Source organism: Pseudophryne corroboree, chromosome 6 (assembly GCF_028390025.1).
Source record: "Pseudophryne corroboree isolate aPseCor3 chromosome 6, aPseCor3.hap2, whole genome shotgun sequence".
In the NCBI taxonomy this organism is placed as follows: Eukaryota; Metazoa; Chordata; class Amphibia; order Anura; family Myobatrachidae; genus Pseudophryne; species Pseudophryne corroboree.
The window spans coordinates 265,923,341-265,946,968 of NC_086449.1; the positions used below are offsets into that span (position 1 = coordinate 265,923,341).

The window sequence follows — 23,628 nt, forward strand, 5'->3', positions numbered from 1 at the left end:
ATACCATATCTGTGTGCACTGCTCAGGCTCAGCCCAGTGTGCTGCATCATCTATATATATTATATATCTGTCTGACTGCTCAGCTCACACAGCTTATAATTGTGGGGGAGACTGGGGAGCACTGCAGTGCCAGTTATAGGTTATAGCAGGAGCCAGGAGTACATAATATTATATAGTGAGTGACCACCAGACAGTGCAGTTTATTTAATATATCCGTTCTCTGCCTGAAAAAAGCGATACACACAGTGACTCAGTCACATACCATATCTGTGTGCACTGCTCAGGCTCAGCCCAGTGTGCTGCATCATCTATATATATTATATATCTGTCTGACTGCTCAACTCACACAGCTTATAATTGTGGGGGAGACTGGGGAGCACTGCAGTGCCAGTTATAGGTTATAGCAGGAGCCAGGAGTACATAATATTATATTAAAATTAAACAGTGCACACTTTTGCTGCAGGAGTGCCACTGCCAGTGTGACTGACCAGTGACCTGACCACACTGACCACCAGTATAGTTAGTAGTATACTTATATTGTGATTGCCTGAAAAAGTTAAACACTCGTCGTGTGACTTCACTTGTGTGTTGTTGTTTTTTTTATTCTATAAAAATAAAACTCATTCTGCTGACAGACAGTGTCCAGCAGGTCCGTCATTATATAATATATAATATATACCTGTCCGGCTGCAGTAGTGATATATATATATTTTTTATATCATTTATCATCCAGTCGCAGCAGACACAGTACGGTAGTTCACGGCTGTGGCTACCTCTGTGTCTGCACTCGGCAGGCAGTCCGTCCATAATTGTATACCACCTAACCGTGGTTTTTTTTTCTTCTTTATACATACATACTACTACGACATCTCTTTATCAACCAGTCTATATTAGCAGCAGACACAGTACAGTACGGTAGTTCACGGCTGTGGCTACCTCTGTGTCTGCACTCGGCAGGCAGTCCGTCCATAATTGTATACCACCTAACCGTGGTTTTTTTTTCTTTCTTCTTTATACATACATAGTTACATAGACATCTCTTTATCAACCAGTCTATATTAGCAGCAGACACAGTACAGTACGGTAGTTCACGGCTGTGGCTACCTCTGTGTCTGCACTCGGCAGGCAGTCCGTCCATAATTGTATACCACCTAACCGTGGTTTTTTTTTCTTTCTTCTTTATACATACATAGTTACATAGACATCTCTTTATCAACCAGTCTAAATTAGCAGCAGACACAGTACAGTACGGTAGTTCACGGCTGTGGCTACCTCTGTGTCTGCACTCGGCAGGCAGTCCGTCCATAATTGTATACCACCTAACCGTGGTTTTTTTTTCTTTCTTCTTTATACATACATAGTTACTACGACATCTCTTTATCAACCAGTCTATATTAGCAGCAGACACAGTACAGTACGGTAGTTCACGGCTGTGGCTACCTCTGTGTCTGCACTCGGCAGGCAGTCCGTCCATAATTGTATACCACCTAACCGTGGTTTTTTTTTCTTTCTTCTTTATACATACATACTACTACGACATCTCTTTATCAACCAGTCTATATTATTAGCAGCAGACACAGTACAGTACGGTAGTTCACGGCTGTGGCTACCTCTGTGTCTGCACTCGGCAGACAGTCCGTCCATAATTGTATACCACCTAACCGTGGTTTTTTTTTTTTTCTTCTTTATACATACATACTACTACGACATCTCTTTATCAACCAGTCTATATTATTAGCAGCAGACACAGTACAGTACGGTAGTTCACGGCTGTGGCTACCTCTGTGTCTGCACTCGGCAGGCAGTCCGTCCATAATTGTATACCACCTAACCGTGGTTTTTTTTTCTTTCTTCTTTATACATACATAGTTACATAGACATCTCTTTATCAACCAGTCTATATTAGCAGCAGACACAGTACAGTACGGTAGTTCACGGCTGTGGCTACCTCTGTGTCTGCACTCGGCAGGTAGTCCATAATTGTATACTAGTATCCATCTCCATTGTTTACCTGAGGTGCCTTTTAGTTGTGCCTATTAAAATATGGAGAACAAAAATGTTGAGGTTCCAAAATTAGGGAAAGATCAAGATCCACTTCCACCTCGTGCTGAAGCTGCTGCCACTAGTCATGGCCGAGACGATGAAATGCCAGCAACGTCGTCTGCCAAGGCCGATGCCCAATGTCATAGTACAGAGCATGTCAAATCCAAAACACCAAATATCAGTAAAAAAAGGACTCCAAAACCTAAAATAAAATTGTCGGAGGAGAAGCGTAAACTTGCCAATATGCCATTTACCACACGGAGTGGCAAGGAACGGCTGAGGCCCTGGCCTATGTTCATGGCTAGTGGTTCAGCTTCACATGAGGATGGAAGCACTCAGCCTCTCGCTAGAAAACTGAAAAGACTCAAGCTGGCAAAAGCACCGCAAAGAACTGTGCGTTCTTCGAAATCCCAAATCCACAAGGAGAGTCCAATTGTGTCGGTTGCGATGCCTGACCTTCCCAACACTGGACGTGAAGAGCATGCGCCTTCCACCATTTGCACGCCCCCTGCAAGTGCTGGAAGGAGCACCCGCAGTCCAGTTCCTGATAGTCAGATTGAAGATGAAGATGTTGAAGTACACCAGGATGAGGAGGATATGGGTGTTGCTGGCGCTGGGGAGGAAATTGACCAGGAGGATTCTGATGGTGAGGTGGTTTGTTTAAGTCAGGCACCCGGGGAGACACCTGTTGTCCGTGGGAGGAATATGGCCGTTGACATGCCTGGTGAAAATACCAAAAAAATCAGCTCTTCAGTGTGGAGGTATTTCAACAGAAAAGCGGACAACAGGTGTCAAGCCGTGTGTTGCCTTTGTCAAGCTGTAATAAGTAGGGGTAAGGACGTTAACCACCTCGGAACATCCTCCCTTATACGTCACCTGCAGCGCATTCATAATAAGTCAGTGACAAGTTCAAAAACTTTGGGCGACAGCGGAAGCAGTCCACTGACCAGTAAATCCCTTCCTCTTGTAACCAAGCTCACGCAAACCACCCCACCAACTCCCTCAGTGTCAATTTCCTCCTTCCCCAGGAATGCCAATAGTCCTGCAGGCCATGTCACTGGCAATTCTGACGAGTCCTCTCCTGCCTGGGATTCCTCCAATGCATCCTTGCGTGTAACGCCTACTGCTGCTGGCGCTGCTGTTGTTGCTGCTGGGAGTCGATGGTCATCCCAGAGGGGAAGTCGTAAGCCCACTTGTACTACTTCCAGTAAGCAATTGACTGTCCAACAGTCCTTTGCGAGGAAGATGAAATATCACAGCAGTCATCCTGCTGCAAAGCGGATAACTGAGGCCTTGACAACTATGTTGGTGTTAGACGTGCGTCCGGTATCCGCCGTTAGTTCACAGGGAACTAGACAATTTATTGAGGCAGTGTGCCCCCGTTACCAAATACCATCTAGGTTCCACTTCTGTAGGCAGGCGATACCGAGAATGTACACGGACGTCAGAAAAAGACTCACCAGTGTCCTAAAAAATGCAGTTGTACCCAATGTCCACTTAACCACGGACATGTGGACAAGTGGAGCAGGGCAGGGTCAGGACTATATGACTGTGACAGCCCACTGGGTAGATGTATGGACTCCCGCCGCAAGAACAGCAGCGGCGGCACCAGTAGCAGCATCTCGCAAACGCCAACTCTTTCCTAGGCAGGCTACGCTTTGTATCACCGCTTTCCAGAATACGCACACAGCTGAAAACCTCTTACGGCAACTGAGGAAGATCATCGCGGAATGGCTTACCCCAATTGGACTCTCCTGTGGATTTGTGGCATCGGACAACGCCAGCAATATTGTGTGTGCATTAAATATGGGCAAATTCCAGCACGTCCCATGTTTTGCACATACCTTGAATTTGGTGGTGCAGAATTTTTTAAAAAACGACAGGGGCGTGCAAGAGATGCTGTCGGTGGCCAGAAGAATTGCGGGACACTTTCGGCGTACAGGCACCACGTACACAAGACTGGAGCACCACCAAAAACTACTGAACCTGCCCTGCCATCATCTGAAGCAAGAAGTGGTAACGAGGTGGAATTCATCCCTCTATATGCTTCAGAGGTTGGAGGAGCAGCAAAAGGCCATTCAAGCCTATACAATTGAGCACGATATAGTAGGTGGAATGCACCTGTCTCAAGCGCAGTGGAGAATGATTTCAACGTTGTGCAAGGTTCTGATGCCCTTTGAACTTGCCACACGTGAAGTCAGTTCAGACACTGCCAGCCTGAGTCAGGTCATTCCCCTCATCAGGCTTTTGCAGAAGAAGCTGGAGACATTGAAGGAGGAGCTAACACGGAGCGATTCCGCTAGGCATGTGGGACTTGTGGATGGAGCCCTTAATTCGCTTAACAAGGATTCACGGGTGGTCAATCTGTTGAAATCAGAGCACTACATTTTGGCCACCGTGCTCGATCCTAGATTTAAAGCCTACCTTGGATCTCTCTTTCCGGCAGACACAAGTCTACTGGGGTTGAAAGACCTGCTGGTGACAAAATTGTCAAGTCAAGCGGAACGCGACCTGTCAACATCTCCTCCTTCACATTCTCCCGCAACTGGGGGTGCGAGGAAAAGGCTCAGAATTCCGAGCCCACCCGCTGGCGGTGATGCAGGGCAGTCTGGAGCGACTGCTGATGCTGACATCTGGTCCGGACTGAAGGACCTGACAACGATTACGGACATGTCGTCTACTGTCACTGCATATGATTCTCTCAACATTGATAGAATGGTGGAGGATTATATGAGTGACCGCATCCAAGTAGGCACGTCACACAGTCCGTACTTATACTGGCAGGAAAAAGAGGCAATTTGGAGGCCCTTGCACAAACTGGCTTTATTCTACCTAAGTTGCCCTCCCACAAGTGTGTACTCCGAAAGAGTGTTTAGTGCCGCCGCTCACCTTGTCAGCAATCGGCGTACGAGGTTACATCCAGAAAATGTGGAGAAGATGATGTTCATTAAAATGAATTATAATCAATTCCTCCGCGGAGACATTGACCAGCAGCAATTGCCTCCACAAAGTACACAGGGAGCTGAGATGGTGGATTCCAGTGGGGACGAATTGATAATCTGTGAGGAGGGGGATGTACACGGTGATATATCGGAGGGTGATGATGAGGTGGACATCTTGCCTCTGTAGAGCCAGTTTGTGCAAGGAGAGATTAATTGCTTCTTTTTTGGTGGGGGTCCAAACCAACCCGTCATATCAGTCACAGTCGTGTGGCAGACCCTGTCACTGAAATGATGGGTTGGTTAAAGTGTGCATGTCCTGTTTTGTTTATACAACATAAGGGTGGGTGGGAGGGCCCAAGGACAATTCCATCTTGCACCTCTTTTTTCTTTTCTTTTTCTTTGCATCATGTGCTGATTGGGGAGGGTTTTTTGGAAGGGACATCCTGCGTGACACTGCAGTGCCACTCCTAAATGGGCCCGGTGTTTGTGTCGGCCACTAGGGTCGCTAATCTTACTCACACAGTCAGCTACCTCATTGCGCCTCTTTTTTTCTTTGCGTCATGTGCTGTTTGGGGAGGGTTTTTTGGAAGGGACATCCTGCGTGACACTGCAGTGCCACTCCTAGATGGGCCCGGTGTTTGTGTCGGCCACTAGGGTCGCTAATCTTACTCACACAGCTACCTCATTGCGCCTCTTTTTTTCTTTGCGTCATGTGCTGTTTGGGGAGGGTTTTTTGGAAGGGCCATCCTGCGTGACACTGCAGTGCCACTCCTAGATGGGCCCGGTGTTTGTGTCGGCCACTAGGGTCGCTAATCTTACTCACACAGCTACCTCATTGCGCCTCTTTTTTTCTTTGCGTCATGTGCTGTTTGGGGAGGGTTTTTTGGAAGGGACATCCTGCGTGACACTGCAGTGCCACTCCTAGATGGGCCCGGTGTTTGTGTCGGCCACTAGGGTCGCTTATCTTACTCACACAGCGACCTCGGTGCAAATTTTAGGACTAAAAATAATATTGTGAGGTATTCAGAATAGACTGAAAATGAGTGGAAATTATGGTTATTGAGGTTAATAATACTATGGGATCAAAATGACCCCCAAATTCTATGATTTAAGCTGTTTTTTTAGGGTTTTTTGAAAAAAACACCCGAATCCAAAACACACCCGAATCCGACAAAAAAAATTCGGTGAGGTTTTGCCAAAACGCGTTCGAACCCAAAACACGGCCGCGGAACCGAACCCAAAACCAAAACACAAAACCCGAAAAATTTCAGGCGCTCATCTCTAAATTGTATGTATGTATGTTTGTTTGTTTGTTACGTATGTATGTATGTATGTATGAATGTTTAACGTACATAGGGGGTCATTCCGAGTTGTTCGCTCGCAAGCTGCTTTTAGCAGTTTTGCACACGCTAAGCCGCCGCCTACAGGGAGTGAATCTTAGCATAGTAAAATTGCGAACAAAAGATTCGCAATATTGCGAAAAGACTTTTCGGTGCAGTTTCTGAGTAGCTCGAGACTTACTCAGCCAGTGCGATCAGTTCAGTGCTTGTCGTTCCTGGTTTGACGTCACAAACACACCCAGCGTTCGGCCAGACACTCCTCCGTTTCTCCAGCCACTCCCGCGTTTTTCCCAGAAACGGTAGCGTTTTTTCGCACACACCCATAAAACGTCCAGTTTCCGCCCAGAAACACCCACTTCCTGTCAATCACATTACGATCACCAGAACGAAGAAAAAACCTCGTAATGCCGTGAGTAAAATACCTAACTGCATAGCAAATTTACTTGGCACAGTCGCACTGCGGACATTGCGCATGCGCATTAGCGACTAATCGCTCCGTTGCGAGAAAAAAATAACGAGCGAACAACTCGGAATGACCCCCATAGATAGATAGATAGATAGATAGATAGATAGATAGATAGATAGATAAACATACTGTAGTGGTGAAACCTTGCAAGTGCAAGAAAGATAAACAAGTGCATGCAGGGCCGGACTGCCCATCTGGCTTTTCGGTAATTGGAATGAGAAAGGGCTTGCTGAGTAGCTCACCCTTCCGGCACTATGCGCAGCTCAGATAGACAGGGGGTGCCCAGCATAGGAGGTAATTCCGAGTTGATCGCAGCAGCAATTTTGTTAGCAGTTGGGCAAAACCATGGGGGTAATTCCAAGCTGATCGCAGCAGGAAATTTTTTAGCAGTTGGGCAAAACCATGTGCACTGCAGGGGGGGCAGATATAACATTTGCAGAGAGAGTTAGATTTGGGTGTGGTGTGTTCAATCTGCAATCTAAATTGCAGTGTAAAAATAAAGCAGCCAGTATTTACCCTGCACAGAAACAAAATAACCCACCCAAATCTAACTCTCTCTGCACATGTTATATCTGCCCCCCCTGCAGTGCACATGGTTTTGCCCTACTGCTAACAAATTTCCTGCTGTGATCAACTGAGAATTACCCCCATAAAGAGATCGGGCGTGCTATGAGGCCAGTGACTTGTGGCAGCCCCCAATGAGCTGTGATCATGCCCTCCTTTTGCAAAGCCACGCTGCACTACAGATGGGGCAGATTAAAATGTGAAGAGAGCTATTGATTAGACAGCTGTCCAGTATTTGTGGGCTACATGCAAAAGCAGCCAGTAGAATCATTATCAGAATTAGCTTTATTGGCCAGGTATACTTGCATATACTAGGAATTTGTCTTCAGTTTGCTATACAACAGCCAAGTAGGTAACAGATAAGCAGGTGGGGAAGCAAGTAAAGTCATACAGATAGGTATACCGTAGGGATATAAGTGAGTTACGTGCAGGGGCATCACCGGGTGTAGTGACACCCGGTGTGCACCCTTAATATGCCAGCACGCCGCAAAAGAAAGGGGGTGCGTCCTTGTGTGTTGTCATTCCGGGGGCGTGCCCAGCATCTCCGGAGATGCAGGGCTTTACTAGGCTGCCCTCAGAGACTGTTTGCAGCGCTGTCGGCACCTCTTCTATAATAGGAAGCGGGTGCTGCAGCAGAATTTCACACTGCAGCACCTGACTCCTGTCATTGCGGAGGAGCCCACAGATTGGTGTCACCCCTTCTAGGCATCACACCCCCCGCACCTGGCTTGTGACGCCACTGGTTACATGTACATCTAGTCAGTCAATGTTCAGGAGTTCAGCATGCGGACCGCTTGGGGAAAGAAACTTTTGAGGATTCTGGTGGACCGGGCAGCGATGGCCCTGTAATGGCTGCCTGTAGGAAGCAAATTAAACATGCTGTGGCCGGGGCGTAGCTGGTCCTTTACTATCTTTGTTGCCCTGGACTGAGGGAAGGTCGGCCCCAATGATCTTCTCTGCGGTTCTGACCACCTATTGGAGCTTGCATCTGTCCCTCGCGCTGGCGGAGCCGTACCATATCAGTATCGAGGAGCATAGTACCGACTCCACAATCGCGGAGTAGAAGAGGAGCAGAAGCTTCTGTGGGAAGTTAAACTTCCTTAGCTGCCTGAGGAAGAACAACCTCTGCTGCACATTCCTGACAGTGGCGTCAGCGTTGGATCCCCATTTAAGGTCCCGGGAGATTGTGGTCCCCAAGAACTTTAAGGAGTCCACTAACGATACCACACTGTCTGCAATCGTTAGTGGAGGTGCACTAGCTGACTTCTTCCTGAAGTCCACTATCATCTCGACAGTTTTGAGGGGGTTGAGCTCAAGGTTTTTGTGGCTGCACCACTGGGCCATCCGGTCTAATTCCCGTCTATAGGTCGATTTGTCCCTGTCCTTGATAAGGCCGTTGACGGTGGTGTTGTCTGCGAGTCTGATGATCTTTACTGATTGCGCCTCTGAGGTGCAGTCATTTGTGTACAAGGAGAAGAGCAGAGGTGAGAGGACACAGCCCTGAGGGGCCCCTGTACTAATGGACCACGCTTGAGTGGTGAATTCCCCCACTTTCACCATCTGTTAGGAGGATTTACTATCCAGGAACAGGTACCTTCAGGGACCCCTAGCCGAAGTAATTTGGGATGGAGGATGCTGGGGACGATTGTATTGAAGGCCAAGCTAAAATAGACAAACAGGACCCTCGCGTAGATACCGGGAATGTCTAGGTGCTGTAGAATGAAGTGCAGGCCCAGGTTGACTGCATCCTCAACACACCAATTCTATCGATAGGCAAACTGTAGGGGGTCCAGTTGGGGACCAGTCACAGTTTTCAGGTGATTCAAAACCAGACGCTCGAATGTTTTCATGACCACAGACATCAGTGCTATCGGCCTGTAGTCGTTCAGGTTCGTGATAGAAGGTTTCTTGGGGACCGTGACGATAGAGGACCTTTTGAGGCAGGAAGGGACTTTCTGTAGCTCCAGTGATTTGTTGGAGATCTTGGTGAATATGGGAGCGAGCTGACCCCGCACATAGAAACATGGAATTTGACGGCAGATAAGAACCACTTGGCCCATCTAGTCTACCCCTTTTTTTTATCCTTTAGGCAATCTCAACCCTTTTTGAACCTTAATTCTTTGTAAGGATATTCATATGCCTATCCCAATCATGTTTAACTTTCTCTACAGTCTTAGCCTCTACCACCTCTGATGGGAGGCTATTCCGCTTATCCACTACCCTTTCTGTGAAGTAATTTTTCCTTAAATTTTCGCTGAACCACATGCTCTCAGGGCATATGGTGACACTCTGTCAGGACCCGGAGCTTTCCTGGGTTTGGCCCTTTTGAACAGTGCCTCCACCTCTTCTTGGGCGACTTGCAGTGCCTGGAGTTGGCCGTCGGTGTTCGGGGCATCGTAGAGGTGATTGTTTGAGTCACAGGAGACTTCTTTTCCGAACCTGCAATAAAAGTGGTTCAACTCGTCTGCTAGGTCTTGGTGCATGGTGGTGGACTTCAATGTTTTCTTGTAGTTGGTTATGGATTGCATTCCTTTCCATACAGATACAGGGTCATTGGTGGAGAGATCGTTTGTCAGCTTGTCCGAGAACTGCTTTTTTGCTAGCCTGATTTCTTTAGTCAGAGAGTTCCTAGTTCGGTTGTATAGTGCTCTGTCACCACTGCTATAGGCCTCCTCTTTGGCCCGACGAAGTTGCCTGAGCTGGGTGTTGAACCAGGGCTTGTTGTTGTTGTAAATGCAGTAAGTCTTGGTAGGTACACACATGTCCTTACAGTAGCTTATGTAAGATGTGACAGTGTCTGTCAGGTCGTTCAGGTCAGTTGCCAAGACTTCGAAGACCCCCCATTCCGTGCAGTCGAAGCAGGCCTGGAGCTAAATCTTAGCTTGTCCATTTCTTAACAGTCTTGACGATAGGCTTAACCGCTCTCAGCTTCTGTGTATAGGTAGGGAGTAAGTGGACGAGGCAGTGGTCAGATAGTCCGAGTGCAGCATTCGAGATGGACCGGAAGGCAGACTTGAGGGTAATGTAGCAGTGGTCAAGGGTACTCCCTTCCCTAGTGGGACACGTGATTTGTTGTTTGTACTTAGGTAGCTCCTTGCTCAGGTTAGTTCTGTTGAAGTCACCGAGCACTATAAGCAGAGAGTCTGGATGTTTTTGTTTTATGTCAGATATGCATACGGCCAGGTGGTGTAGGGCTTCGTTCGCGCAGGCGAGAAGGGGATGTACACTCCCACAAGGACAATTGAGGCAAATTCCCGAGGGGGGGGGGAGAGAGTAGAAGGGGTTGCCGTTGATACTCCGCATCTCCAGGTGAGGGCTACATGATTTGCCTAGGATTATGACATTGGTGCACCATCTGTCGTTGATGTAGAAGCCGATGTCACCACCCTTCTTTTTCCTGAGAGAACCTTGGAGCGATCGGCCCTAAAGAGGCCGAAGCCCGGCAGAGACTTAGAGTCACCAGCAAAATGGTCGTCCAGCCACGTCTCCATAACACAGAGGACAGACGACCCTGTAATGCCTGACCCTGCGCTGCCCAGAAGGAGGGACAGTTCGGCGAACTTGTTTGCCAGTGAGCGCACGTTCGAGAGCAGGAATGCGGGAAATGCAGACCGGTGTCCTCGCCGCCACCACCTCACTAGGGCCAGTATTTACCAAACATGTGAAAAAAATTTATTTGCATCTTTATATTACAACATGGTTTGTCCTGGTGCAAATTATTATTTATTTATTTTTTGTGGGGGCAACAGCAATCTCCTCTCATTCCCTGCCTGAGGTGCAGCTGCGTTGCTATACAGTGGCCAGTGGCATACCCTCCAACATGACCCATTCCATTAGGTACAAAATGCTCTGTTCCTGGACTTCCTTGCCAGTGGCGGCAGCAGAGGAGGGGCTGCAGCACAGTCCAAAATTCAACTAGGAGATCCACACCAACTGCCATCACAAACTGACAAACATTGCCAGCTGGGACTTATTGGCAATTGGTGAGGCTTCCCTATTTGAATTTTGGACTGTGTTGCAACCCCATTTCTGCAGCTGCCCATGGCAAGGAGATTCAGGAACAGAACATTTTGTACATAATGGAATGGGTCATGTTGGAGGGTATACAGTGGCAGTAGGCAGGTAACAAATGTTATAGGATATGGAGGGGGGGGGGGCACTTCACTGATCACCTACCTCCTGGATTTGCCCACATGTAACAGCTATTCACTAGAGAGAAGGACTGGGGGCAGCCCAGCAGCTCCCAGAGGGATGGGCATGCCCCCTAGCCTGATAAAAAAAATGGGGGCGTGGCTAGTGGGCACAACATTTCCCACTGAACCACTCCCCTTTGAATATGAATATGATTCAGCAATGCATCCTGGAATTTGTAATTGTAAATAAAGAGATCTACAGAGGTCTTAGCTACAATCCACATAACCTACTACGTATCTATGTACTGACCAAAATCAGCATGAGGAGAGGTATTTATTAATTTGTAGTTGTTGAGATTTATTTCCCGAAATTTTAGTCATTAGTTGTTTGTAACAATTATAATAAATATAATGGGGTATGCTTGTTTTAATTATTTAAATCAACATTGTTGGCTTACTGTTTATTTGAAGTGTTTTAGATATTAGTTGAATACTTTTACATTGATTTGGGGTGTTTATATTCTTGAGGAACATTAGTTAGTGTTTCTTTTCAAATTTTAAATACATGGAATGTTAAAACTATTTCCATATCTAATTTGTTCCCACAACCAGCATAGAGTAATCAATACCCATCATATGAGACTTAGGGGTACATTTACTAAGCAGTGATAAGAACGGAGAAGTGAGCCAGTGGAGAAATTTCCCCATCAACCAATCAGCAGAGCTGTATCATTTTATAGTATGCAAATTATAGATGTTACGTCAGTGCTGATTGGTTGCCAAGGGCAACTTCTCCACTGGCTCACTTCTCTGCTCTTATCACTGCTTAGTAAATGTACCAGGGACGTGCAGTCAGGGGAGGCAGGGGAGGCAGTGCCTCCCCTGTCATAATGATTAAAATAATACAAAGAAGACACTAACAACACATTCTACTTTGTATTATTTTAGTCATTTTTACTTGAGAATGCATCTAAATCTCTATGGGAGGCAGCGAGAGCGCTGCCTCCCAATGACAATGATAAAGTATCTAAAGAGGGGGGCGGGCAGGGGGCGGAGCCAAATCACGGGCTGTAAAAGCCCATTGAAAAACTAATGTACTGCGGCACCACCAGACCTGCCTCATTGACAGGGGCTGTGCCTTTAGCTCACATCAAGGCACACCCCTGTCAAATCATTGGTCAGCGGCAGGGGGTAGGCTGGGACTGTGATGGGCAGTGAGTCAGATGCCAGTATTCTGATTGGCCGCATGTACCCGCTGCTCACAGCCGCTTCTACCCTTCCGAGATCCGACAAGTGGGAGCATCTGTGTGCTGCGCTGTGTCCCCCCCTTTACCTCCGCATACTCTGCTGCGCTCCCGCCCCCCCCCTCTCCCGCTCCCTTATCCCCCGTGTTCCTAGCCTCGGCCCCCTCGCTCTCTTAGTGTTCCGTGCGCTCAACGGCCTGCATCCCCTCCTGGCCCCCATGCTGACTGCTGAGCTCCCGCGGCACCCCCCTTGCACCCGCGGCCCCCCCGCCCCCGCATACTATACTACATTACATTACACTGCAGTACACTATACTACACTACACTACAGTACACTATACTACATTACATTACACTGCAGTACACTATACTACATTACATTACACTGCAGTACACTATACTACACTACATTACACTACACTACAGTACACTATACTACATTACATTACACTGCAGTACACTATACTACATTACATTACACTGCAGTACACTATACTACACTACATTACACTACACTACAGTACACTATACTACATTACATTACACTGCAGTACACTGCATTACACTACAGAACACTACAGTACACCCTAAGGGTAGAGGGGGGGATGTAAAGTGCTCTACCTGCCGTAATGTGTAAAAATAGGGGACGCTGTCTGCCGTAAGGAAACGCTGTCTGCCGTAATGTGTAAAAAAGGGGACGCTGTCTGCCGTAATGTGTAATAAGGGGATGCTGTCTGCCGTAATGTGTAATAAGGGGATGCTGTCTGCCGTAATGTGTAAAAAAGGAGACGCTGTCTGCCGTAATGTGTAAAAAGGAAACGCTGTCTGCCGTAATGTGTAAAAAGGGATGCTGTCTGCCGTAATGTGTAATAAGGGGACGCTGTCTGCCGTAATGTGTAATAAGGGGACGCTGTCTGCCGTAATGTGTAATAAGGGGACGATGTCTGCCGTAATGTGTAAAAAAGGGGACGCTGTCTGCCATAATGTGTAAAAAGGGGACTTTGTCTGCCGTAATGTGTAATAAGGGCTGCGCTGTCTGCCGTAATGTGTAAAAAGGGGACGCTGTCTGCCGTAATGTGTAAAAAAGGAGACGCTGTCTGCCGTAATGTGTAAAAAGGGGACGCTGTCTGCCGTAATGTGTAATAAGGGGACGCTGTCTGCCGTAATGTGTAATAAGGGGATGCTGTCTGCCGTAATGTGTAAAAAAGGGGACGCTGTCTGCCGTAATGTGTAATAAGGGGACGCTGTCTGCCGTAATGTGTAAAAAAGGGGACGCTGTCTGCCGTAATGTGTAATAAGGGGACGCTGTCTGCCGTAATGTGTAATAAGGGGACTTTGTCTGCCGTAATGTGTAATAAGGGCTGCGCTGTCTGCCGTAATGTGTAAAAAGGGAACGCTGTCTGCCGTAATGTGTAAAAAGGGAACGCTGTCTGCCGTAATGTGTAAAAAAGGGGATGCTGTCTGCCGTAAAGGTGTAAAAAGGGAACGCTGTCTGCCGTTACGTTTAAAAATAGGGACGCTGTCTGCCATAATATGAAAAAAGGGATCTCTACCTGCCGTAATGTGTAATAGGAGGCTGTACCTGCCGTAATGTGTAAAAGGGAGCTCTGCCTGGCGTAATTTGTGTAAGTGGTGCTACTGTGCTGCGTAATTTGACTAATGGAAGCCCTGGACAACAAAATTTCAATCATGTCCTCCTCCCACTCCCTTCCCAGTCCCAAACACTATTTTTTTTTTTTTTTTTTTATAAAAATGTACAATATATCACAATTATGATGAGCAGGCAAGCAGCGGGCATTGGTGGCATCGGACTGAGATGCAAAGTAGTGGAGGAGGGCTGGGTCAGTTGATGGTGGGCGAGTTTGTAAGCCATTGGCTGTGGCAGCAGGCATCGGCGCAGTGGTAGTAGCGGGCATTGGCTCAGCGGCGGTAGGGGTCATCGGCAGGATTCGGCAGACATTATGGCTGTAGTGCCTCACCAGCCACTGACCTCACCGCACGCCACTGAAATGTACCCCTTATTAATTAAATGTGATAATATATCCTATCAACCAGAAATTCCTTTTTGGTTGCCAGAAGTTAGTAATGGGCATTGCTTTGTACAAGTGCGTAAGCCTACAGCTCAAGATGGCACCACTTGCGGAGTAGCAGACATTTCATGAGGGGAGTGAGGGTGGATTGATGAACACTGCAAATTGGCTTGGTCTTGCTCCATGCAATGGGACAGTCTGCCGAGCAAACTCGTACATCTGCTCTTCTCTCTCATGAGGCTCCAATGTGAACTAAATGTGCGCCATGCCCAGCTGTCTTACAGTAAGGCCTACTCTACAAGAAATTGACAGTTTCCAAGTTGTGAGGAACGCTACTATGTGCTACTTGAGAGGCACTGCCTAGAACGCAGTCATTATCCCATAGTGGGCAATTTCTTTAACATGAAAGAAAACAAAGATTGGTCTAGGCCGGGTCATAGAAAGTGTTTAATGTTTATGATTAGTTTCTTTCTGATATCAGTCACAAGTTTGGTTCTTTAAACATGAACAGAAAATATAACACATATGCCTTAAAGAGTATTCATCTAAATATAGAATAGATTGTTGCAGCTTGTGGTGCCCAATTTACTTGCAGTGTTGGTAATGGTATGTATCAGCTGTAAAATACTACAGATTGGGAGGGATTAGCAGGCAAATGGCAGATTAACTTTTTCTGGGATAAAACATGCAGGATACTTTAATTGAGCAAATTGTGGCTACTTTCAGAAATGTACCTACATCAAATACAGTATCTCAGCTGTTCCAAGCACAGCCATGTCTGCAGTGTTTAGGTATGTGATAAACGTTTGCAGGCTTTAGATATGGATAATCATTTTCAGACATCAGTTATAATATAATCAGCTTGTTTATTATGTATAGATAGATAGATTTAATTGTGCATTACATTGACACAATAATACATTAGATTGCATATGAAGGTTTTAATTATTGGAATTTATTATAAGTGCAGTTAACTCCTCTGCCATATACATACCTCCCAACATTGATAACAACTGACGCGTTATTCCTCATGTGAAAGGGGTGTGGCCTTGGTGCTGCTAGGCCATGCCCCCTGATGTGTTCCATTTTGGGGGCATGACTGTGTGTCCCAGCACTTCGACAGCTGCCCCCAGCCTCTTCCATACTCATCCATTCACTGCTGCCGAATACTCTGCAGAGTATCCCCCAACCTCCCGACCGCACGTGGGACACTGCTGTTCATGGGTGGGACAGTGGCACTGTCCCGCTGAAATTAGGACAGTTGGGAGGTATACTATAATGTTAAAAGCTACAATGTACCCTTGGTATATAGCTGTTTGGTATATTAAAGTGAACCTATCATCTACTAACAGTGGGGACAGCCATTTTGTTTTCTGACTAATATTTATGAGCATGTAGTCTATGCAGCAGATTTTGAAATGATGACGCATGACGTAGACTGTGATGTCATTAGATCATAGTGAATTGACAGCTTGAATAATGTGTAGCCTAAAATGGCTGTGTCCACTGTGTGTATGCGACAGATTTGAATAGTCTTTGTGAGAGTAGTTTACACTAATGCTTGGAGTGGGCAGCAGGGCAATTTAAGACCACACTGGATGCTTATTTCTGGGAAGCTGGGCACACTGTAAAACTTGATTAATTTCCTGAAAGCATTTTTTTCTAGAATCATGACCTTACCTGGGAGCTTGGAAAGTATGCTACCATCTTTTTGAAGTTCAAATTGTGGTACAATCTTTTCAACTATTGTCTCCCTTTGATTATTATGTCCTGGCACACTATTACAACTAAGGGAACGAGTACTCTTTTTCTTGTCTTGGATAGACCAATATCGATACATAAATGACATTGGTTTATGTTTGCTGGCCACTGGTACACTCTCTGGGAAGCAGTCATCAAAGGGATCCAAGTCATCTTCCGGTATCTGCTCAACCCAGTCTTTAGGACTGAAATTCCCATGTTTGGGCTGCACAGTGATTCTCTGGAAAGTGTCTTCCTCTTTCTCGCCTTCTATGGTTGGAGGATTCACCATCTTATCACTGGTCATGGTGCTTCGATGCCAATTGGTAACATTGATTGCGGCTTCTCTGATGAGGTTCCAGTCTTGTAGAATGTCTTCCCTAGTGGTGAACTGAGAGGTGACAGTGAAACGGATGATGTACTTGTCATTGATAGTGGCTGGAATAAGAAATATGTTCCCCGACTTGGTGAGTTCTGCCAGCACCTTTTCCGTCAGAATATTTGGGCCCTGGTTGTAACAACAGAGAGAATGTTAAATTAATAAGAGATAATACATCTAAAATCAGATTGATTGATTGATAGTCAAGTTGTTTCTACTGAAACGATAAATCTACAATTATTGATGTAACTTAATTAGAGTCTTCTTTATTAGGGTCATTCTTCTTAAACCATTTTGATTAGAGTCATTTGATTTTTTTTATCTGAGACTTGTTTGTTTTCATTTGCATTTAGCCTGTTTGTACGGCCACCTCACTTCCTGCAGCTTCTAAACATGTATCTGGGTTTGAAATCTGTATCAAAAAGCTGTCCATGCTGGAGACTTTAAACCAATTAGCGAATACAATAATGAGACAGTGATCGTACTATAGGAACTGATTCACTTAGAAGGGATGTTGTATACAGGTTAATGTGTAAGTGGTGAATCAGCATTCATAAATGGTTGTATAAAATAACCTAAACATTGCCAGGAATTTCCCTCCACTTTGTGATTCTCTCTATTGGTTTTCTGACCGTGCCTATCAGCAGTAATAGTAAAATAATGGTTATATCATACTGCCCCATCTCCTCTGCTCAGTGCCATAACAATGCCTCACACTGCTCCTACAGAGCAATGGGCCTAATTCAGACCTGATAGCAAAAGCAAAATCTTTCTCTAATGGGCAAAACCACGTGCACTGCAGGTGTGGCAGATATAGCATGTGCAGAGAGAGTTAGATTTGGGTGGGTTATTTTTTTTCTATGCAGGGTAAATACAGGCTGCTTTATATTTACACTGCAATTTAGATTTCCGTTTGAACACACCCCACCCAAAACTAACTCTCTCTGCATGTTATATCTGCCCCACCTGCACTGCACAGGGTTTTGCCCATTAGAGAAAAATGTTGCTGTTGCGATCAGGTCTGATTTGGGTCCAATATCTCTTGCAGTTGCATCCCAAGGATCTCTTGGTAAGTCAACAAGACCATTGGGTCAATTAATAGTGGCAGGGTGGGCTCTAAGAATTGTAATACAATGGGCGGGATGTAATGACGCCTGAGAATGGCAGCCATGTGGGATGCCGGCCGAACTCGTACTTTTTTTAAAGAGACAATCATGGTTTTGTCTATGTACTAAGCCTTGGAGAAAGATAAGGTGGACGGAGATGAAGTACCAGCCAACCAGCTCCTATCATTTTTCAAACTCAGCTTGTTACATAGCAACTGATTGGCTGGTATTTTATCTCTCTCCACTTTATCTCTCTGTCAGCGGCCGCAGCGCTGTAGACTCTGACTATTGAACCAGAGTCTACTGCGCATGTGTAGGTCTCCAGAAACATGGGACCTGCACCATATTACGGGGTACATCTCTATTACGTTTGAGCAAACACCAGGAAAATGGCCACTGCACCAATTTCCCAGTGATTTCTGTCTGCAGCACTAGCCATCAAGGGACTATGGAAAGGTAAGTATGATTATATGGGTGCAGGGTGTGCGGTGTGGGCCAGTGTCCACCACACACCCTGCACCCATTATGCATACGCCAGTGCCTACAGAATCATCTTTTTCCAAGGATAAAACAGATAATTGTTTCAGCTTTATTTTGCTTTACTAGCAAAAAAACTGATAGCAGCACCACATTCACTATGCGGCCATTGCTTGGAGATGGAAAACATAGGCTTCTATAGGGTAATGCCATCTGAAGATGGAGTTGCAAATCGCATCCAAGCTCCAGAATGTCTCACATTTCGGAGCTTGGTGCATATGAGAAAAGTGGGCAAACCTCTGAAAACTGCATTTTCGGAGGTTTGGCTACAGATTAGCTTAGGTGTCCCCCAAGGTTCTGTTTTTGATCCTCTCCTTTTCTCTCTCTATACATCCTCTTTACATGAACTCATTAGTTCTTTTGACTTCCAATATCATCTCTATGCTGAAAATACTCAAATCTACCTTTCCTCCCCTGATCTCTCCCCCGCTCTCCTTCTCCAACTGTCTCTCTGCTATCTCTTCTTGGATGTCCCAGCGCTTTCTTAAACTTAACATATCTAAGACTGAGCTGATCATCTTCCCATCCTCCCACACAACCTCACCTCCCACAATTTCATTATCTGTTGATGGCACAACTATCGCCTCTAGTCCTCAAGTGCACTGTCTTGGAGTAATCCTTGACTCCTTCCTCTCCTTCAAACCACACATTCAGCACCTCTCACAAACAGGTGGTCTTCAATATGCCGACTGTCGGGATCCCGGCGCACAGTATACCGGCGCCGGAATCCCGACAGCCGGCATACTGACACTTTTTCTCCCTCATGGGGGTCCACGCCCCCCCTGGAGGGAGAATAAAATAGCGTGGCACGCGTAGTGCCCGCAGCGTGGCGAGCGCAGCGAGCCCGCAAGGGGCTCATTTGCACTCGCCACGCTGTCGGTATGCCGGCGGTCGGGCTCCCGGCGCTGGTATGCTGGTTGCCGGGAGCCCGGCCGCCGGCATACCATACTACACCCCTCACAAACCTGCCATTTTTATCTCAAAAATACCCTTTCTGACTCAGGATGCTACTAAGACCCTTATTCATTCACTGGTCATCTCCAAACTAGACTACTGTAATCTCCTTCTGACTGGCATACGAGACAAATGCCTCTCTCCACACCAATCTATTCTCCATGCTGCAGCCGGCTCATCTTCCTCACCAAATGCACTATGGGGGGTAATTCAGACCTGATCGCTAGGATGTGTTTTCTCACAGCCTGCGATCAGGTCCAAACTGTGCATGCGTATGCACCCCAATGCACAGGCGCGACGGACTGCAACAATGGAGATTGATGCATAGCGATGGGATGGTGCAAAAAAAGCGATCGCACGGGTGATCGCAAGGTGACTGACAGGAAGAGGGCGTTTGTGTGTGGCAACAGACCGTTTTCAGGGAGTGTCTGGAAAAACACAGGCGTTGGAAGGGAGGGTGTCTGGCGTCAATTCCGGTCCCGGACAGGCTGAAGTGATCGCAGCGGCTAAGTAAGTCCTGGGCTGCCTAGAGACTGCACAAAATCAGTTTGTGCAGCTCTGCTACACATGCGTTCACACATTTGCACAGCTAAAATACACTCCCCCTGTAGGCGGCGACTATCTGATCGCAGGGCTGCAAAAATCGCTGCCCAGCGATCAGGTCTGAATTACCCCCTATGTCCACCTCCCCTCTCCTACGAGCCCTTCACTGGCTTCCCTTCCCTTTCAGAATCCAATTTAAGCTTCTCACACCCACCTACAAAGCCCTCACCCACTCCTCTCCAATTTACATCTCTGAGCTTATCTCCCTTTACACTCCCACCCATCCACTTCGATCTGCTACTGCACGCTGACTCTCCTGTCTTCTGATTACTTCCTCCCACTCCTACCCCCAAGATTTTTCACATGCTGCTCCCTTTCTCTGGAATTCTCTACCTCTCCCCCTCAGACTCTACCTCTCTACAGAACTTCAAAAGAGCTCTTAAGACCCACTTCTTCACCAAAACCAACCAAATCTCATCCTAACCCTCTGTTCCGTGCTCTCTGTCTACCCCATCTGTGTCACCCCTGTCTGTCTGCCCCTCCCCTTTAGAATGTAAGCTCTCACGAGTAAGGCCCTCTTTCCTCATGTGCTTATACTTTTCATACTAAAATAATTTTCAACTGCCCCAAATCCAGCAGTCTTCTGCCACCTGATACTTATTCCAGTGTCATCTGCTGATTTAGTTATGTTTATTTACCTTGTACTTGTCCTATATTGTCTTCAGCTGTAAGTCACTGTTTTGATTGTTTATATCAGGAGCGGCTCTTGCTGCGGGCAAGCAGAATTCTTTCCCAGGGCGCCGCATCCTGAAGGGCACCGCCGCTGCGCCGCCTACCCTCCTGAGTCCCAGCTCCCCGAGTCCTGACTCAGTTTGTATGCTCCCCCCTTCTCCCCGTTATTACTACTCCGTTCAGGGCGGAGTCTTGTGCAATGACACGTTTGCGTCACGACGCAAACGCGTCAGTACACAAAACTCTGCCTCCGAGTGGAGTACTGATGGGGAGGAGGGGGAGCCGCCCAGGAAGCCAGCAAGCTAGTAGGAGGAAGGAGACGAAGAGCGGGAAGCGGGATGGAAGAGGACGGCTGCAAACATAAGTATAACTTTCTCTCACTCTCTCTTTCTTTGTAGAAGGGGACTGCTGTAATGTGTAAAATGGGGACTCTGCCTGCCGTAATGTGTAAAATGGGGACACTTGCCTGCCGTAATGTGTAAAATGGGGACTCTTGCCTGCCGTAATGTGTAAAATGGGGACTCTTGCCTGCCGTAATGTGTAAAATGGGGACTCTGCCTGCCGTAATGTGTAAAATGGGGACTCTTGCCTGCCGTAATGTGTAAAATGGAGACTCTTGCCTGCCGTAATGTGTAAAATGGGGACTCTTGCCTGCCGTAATGTGTAAAATGGGGACTCTTGCCTGCCGTAATGTGTAAAATGGGGATTTAATGTATCAAGGGCATTGCGGTGTGTGGCATGATATGGTGCAGGAGGCAATACTGTGTGGGGCTTAGTATGGTGATTATTATTTTTTTCTTCCTGTGGTGGCCGTGATCTGTTGGTGCAGGGTAAAGAACTGGGGTGTAAGGTAGTCTTTTCAGACGAGGCCACACCCATTTTAATGAGGCCACGCCCCTTGCCGGGAGCGCACACAATTTTTTTTGTACTTCTATATTGGGGAGGGCCCAAGGAAACTTTCGCCCTGGGCACCGCAAGGTCTAGAACCGACCCTGGTTTATATACTCTGTAATTGGGTGCTGCGGAACCCTTGTGGTGCCATATAAATAAAGGTTAATAATAATAATGCATCCCGCCCATCAAGTCTATCAGAAGTCTTAATTCTGGGAGTAATAAAATTCCAAGATAAAAGAAATGTAAGTGGCAAGAGGAGAGATAATATTTAGCAACACAAACCCACCGCTACTGTCCCCATTCCTTATCAGTTTACCTTTAGACGGAAGACAACCAGTCCCATGTGTCGCTTGGCAGGTACTTCAAATAGCTGGTCAGCTTTAACCAAAGACTCAAAATACTTGGCCAGTTCTGTACCCTGAAATTGGGAACATAATCAGATCAACTGGTGCAGTTTTCAAGACATTAACAAGAACTTTGGAATTGAGCGCACACAAGTTACAGTGATGCAGTGTCTGATGCATTCAATGGCATCTACACTTATTCCTGCAGACTTGTCCTGGGCTGCTATGAGGCTTAATCATGTAGGCTAAATTCAATGAGAGCTCCGCAGTATTGGACATAAGTGTAAATACATCTGTTTCCAGGGAGCAATGGGAGTATGGCGCCACATACAAATGTGAGTAGGCTATATAAGTGGTCACTCTTTGACCTAGACAGATACTCCCTTACTATTATAGGGTGCCAGCTAGCCCCTAAGTATTTAGCATAGGTAACATGCTACTTAAAAAATATGGCGTTGGCGGGATAAGGGTGTCAGCGACCAACGGTATCTGGATTAACTATTCCTGAAGAAATAACAGCTTCAGCGCAATCAAGAGAGAGCTGGTAATGACTGTAGTAATAATTTTTTTACAATTTTATTTCCAGAAGTACATATAAAATGCTTTTTCAAAAACTACATAAAAGACGTAAAATAGCCTAAAAATGCTTAAGAAAATAATTTTACAACTAAAAAGTTTTATAAGTGAGAGGTTTTAGCTTATCTTAACGTGGAGAGTCAGTGAGGTACACCCTAAAATTGTAAAACTTTTTTACTATAGCCATTACCATCTCTCTCTTGATTGCACTGAAGCTGTTATATCCCCCCAACTCCATATCTGTTTCCAGGTGTACTTTTTCCAACTAGTATTGGGTAGGTGCAGCTACACACTGATAATGATGATGACTAGAAGCAGTTCAGGCTTATACATAGGCAGGGCCGTAACTAGGTATGTGCGGAGTGTTCCACCGCACGTAGCGCTGCAGGCTTGTCAATTATCTGTTTTAATTACTTTCACTTGTAGTTATTGTAACCGAATAACAACAAACTCTCAAATTAAGTGCATTAATGTGGTTTAACGGGGATTAGTGTCCAGATCCATTCTTTTGCAGTATTCTGTAAATGTGTGTGTATAACATATATATATGTATAGCATGGGCTTCCTCTGGGATCAATTTTGACATGTCCTTTCCCCACAAGGACATACGCGTTATGTCCCTATTGAAAAAATTTGTGTGTGTGTGTGTGGGGGGGGGGGGGGGGGGGGGGGCAATTCTCTTTCTGGTACAGAAGCAGTCTAGAATAGTGCTATGTGAACTCCCTGCATAAAGAATGAACTTCTGGGCCAGCTTCACCTCTGGAGAGATTGTATTGTCAGCAGCTGTCTGCAAACTAGAGAAGGTGAAAACTAGTACATTGGTATTGTACTGTATAGCTTCACCTCTGCCCCACATTGTAGACAGTGACACTGTAAAGCTGACACAGTGCAGTCGTACCTGTTTCCCCACTTTGTATGCTCTGACAGTGTGCAGCCCCCCTCTGTCCCCTGGGTACATGATACTATGCAGCTACACCTGTGCCCACTGACACTGTACATCCATAGGCGTGCGCAGCACATTTTATTAGGGGGTGCACCGTCGGAGGGGTGTGTCTAGCACC

The 23,628-nt window shown here is 46.4% G+C and overlaps 1 protein-coding gene and 1 long non-coding RNA gene across 3 annotated transcripts in view; one reads left to right on the forward strand and one right to left on the reverse strand.

The window, feature by feature from the left end:
* LOC134931999 (uncharacterized) overlaps positions 1–23,628 on the forward strand; it is a 58,883-nt gene that overhangs the window by 16,518 nt on the left and 18,737 nt on the right. The window lies entirely within an intron of this gene.
* HDC (histidine decarboxylase) overlaps positions 15,878–23,628 on the reverse strand; it is a 54,351-nt gene continuing 46,600 nt past the window's right edge. Inside the window, exons 11-12 of the mRNA XM_063925987.1 lie at positions 21,964–22,065; positions 15,878–17,010 (exon numbers count right to left, since the gene is read on the reverse strand). Coding sequence (XP_063782057.1) covers positions 16,312–17,010; positions 21,964–22,065 — 801 coding nt within the window. The 3' untranslated portion in view covers positions 15,878–16,311. The remainder of the gene's footprint in view (positions 17,011–21,963; positions 22,066–23,628) is intronic.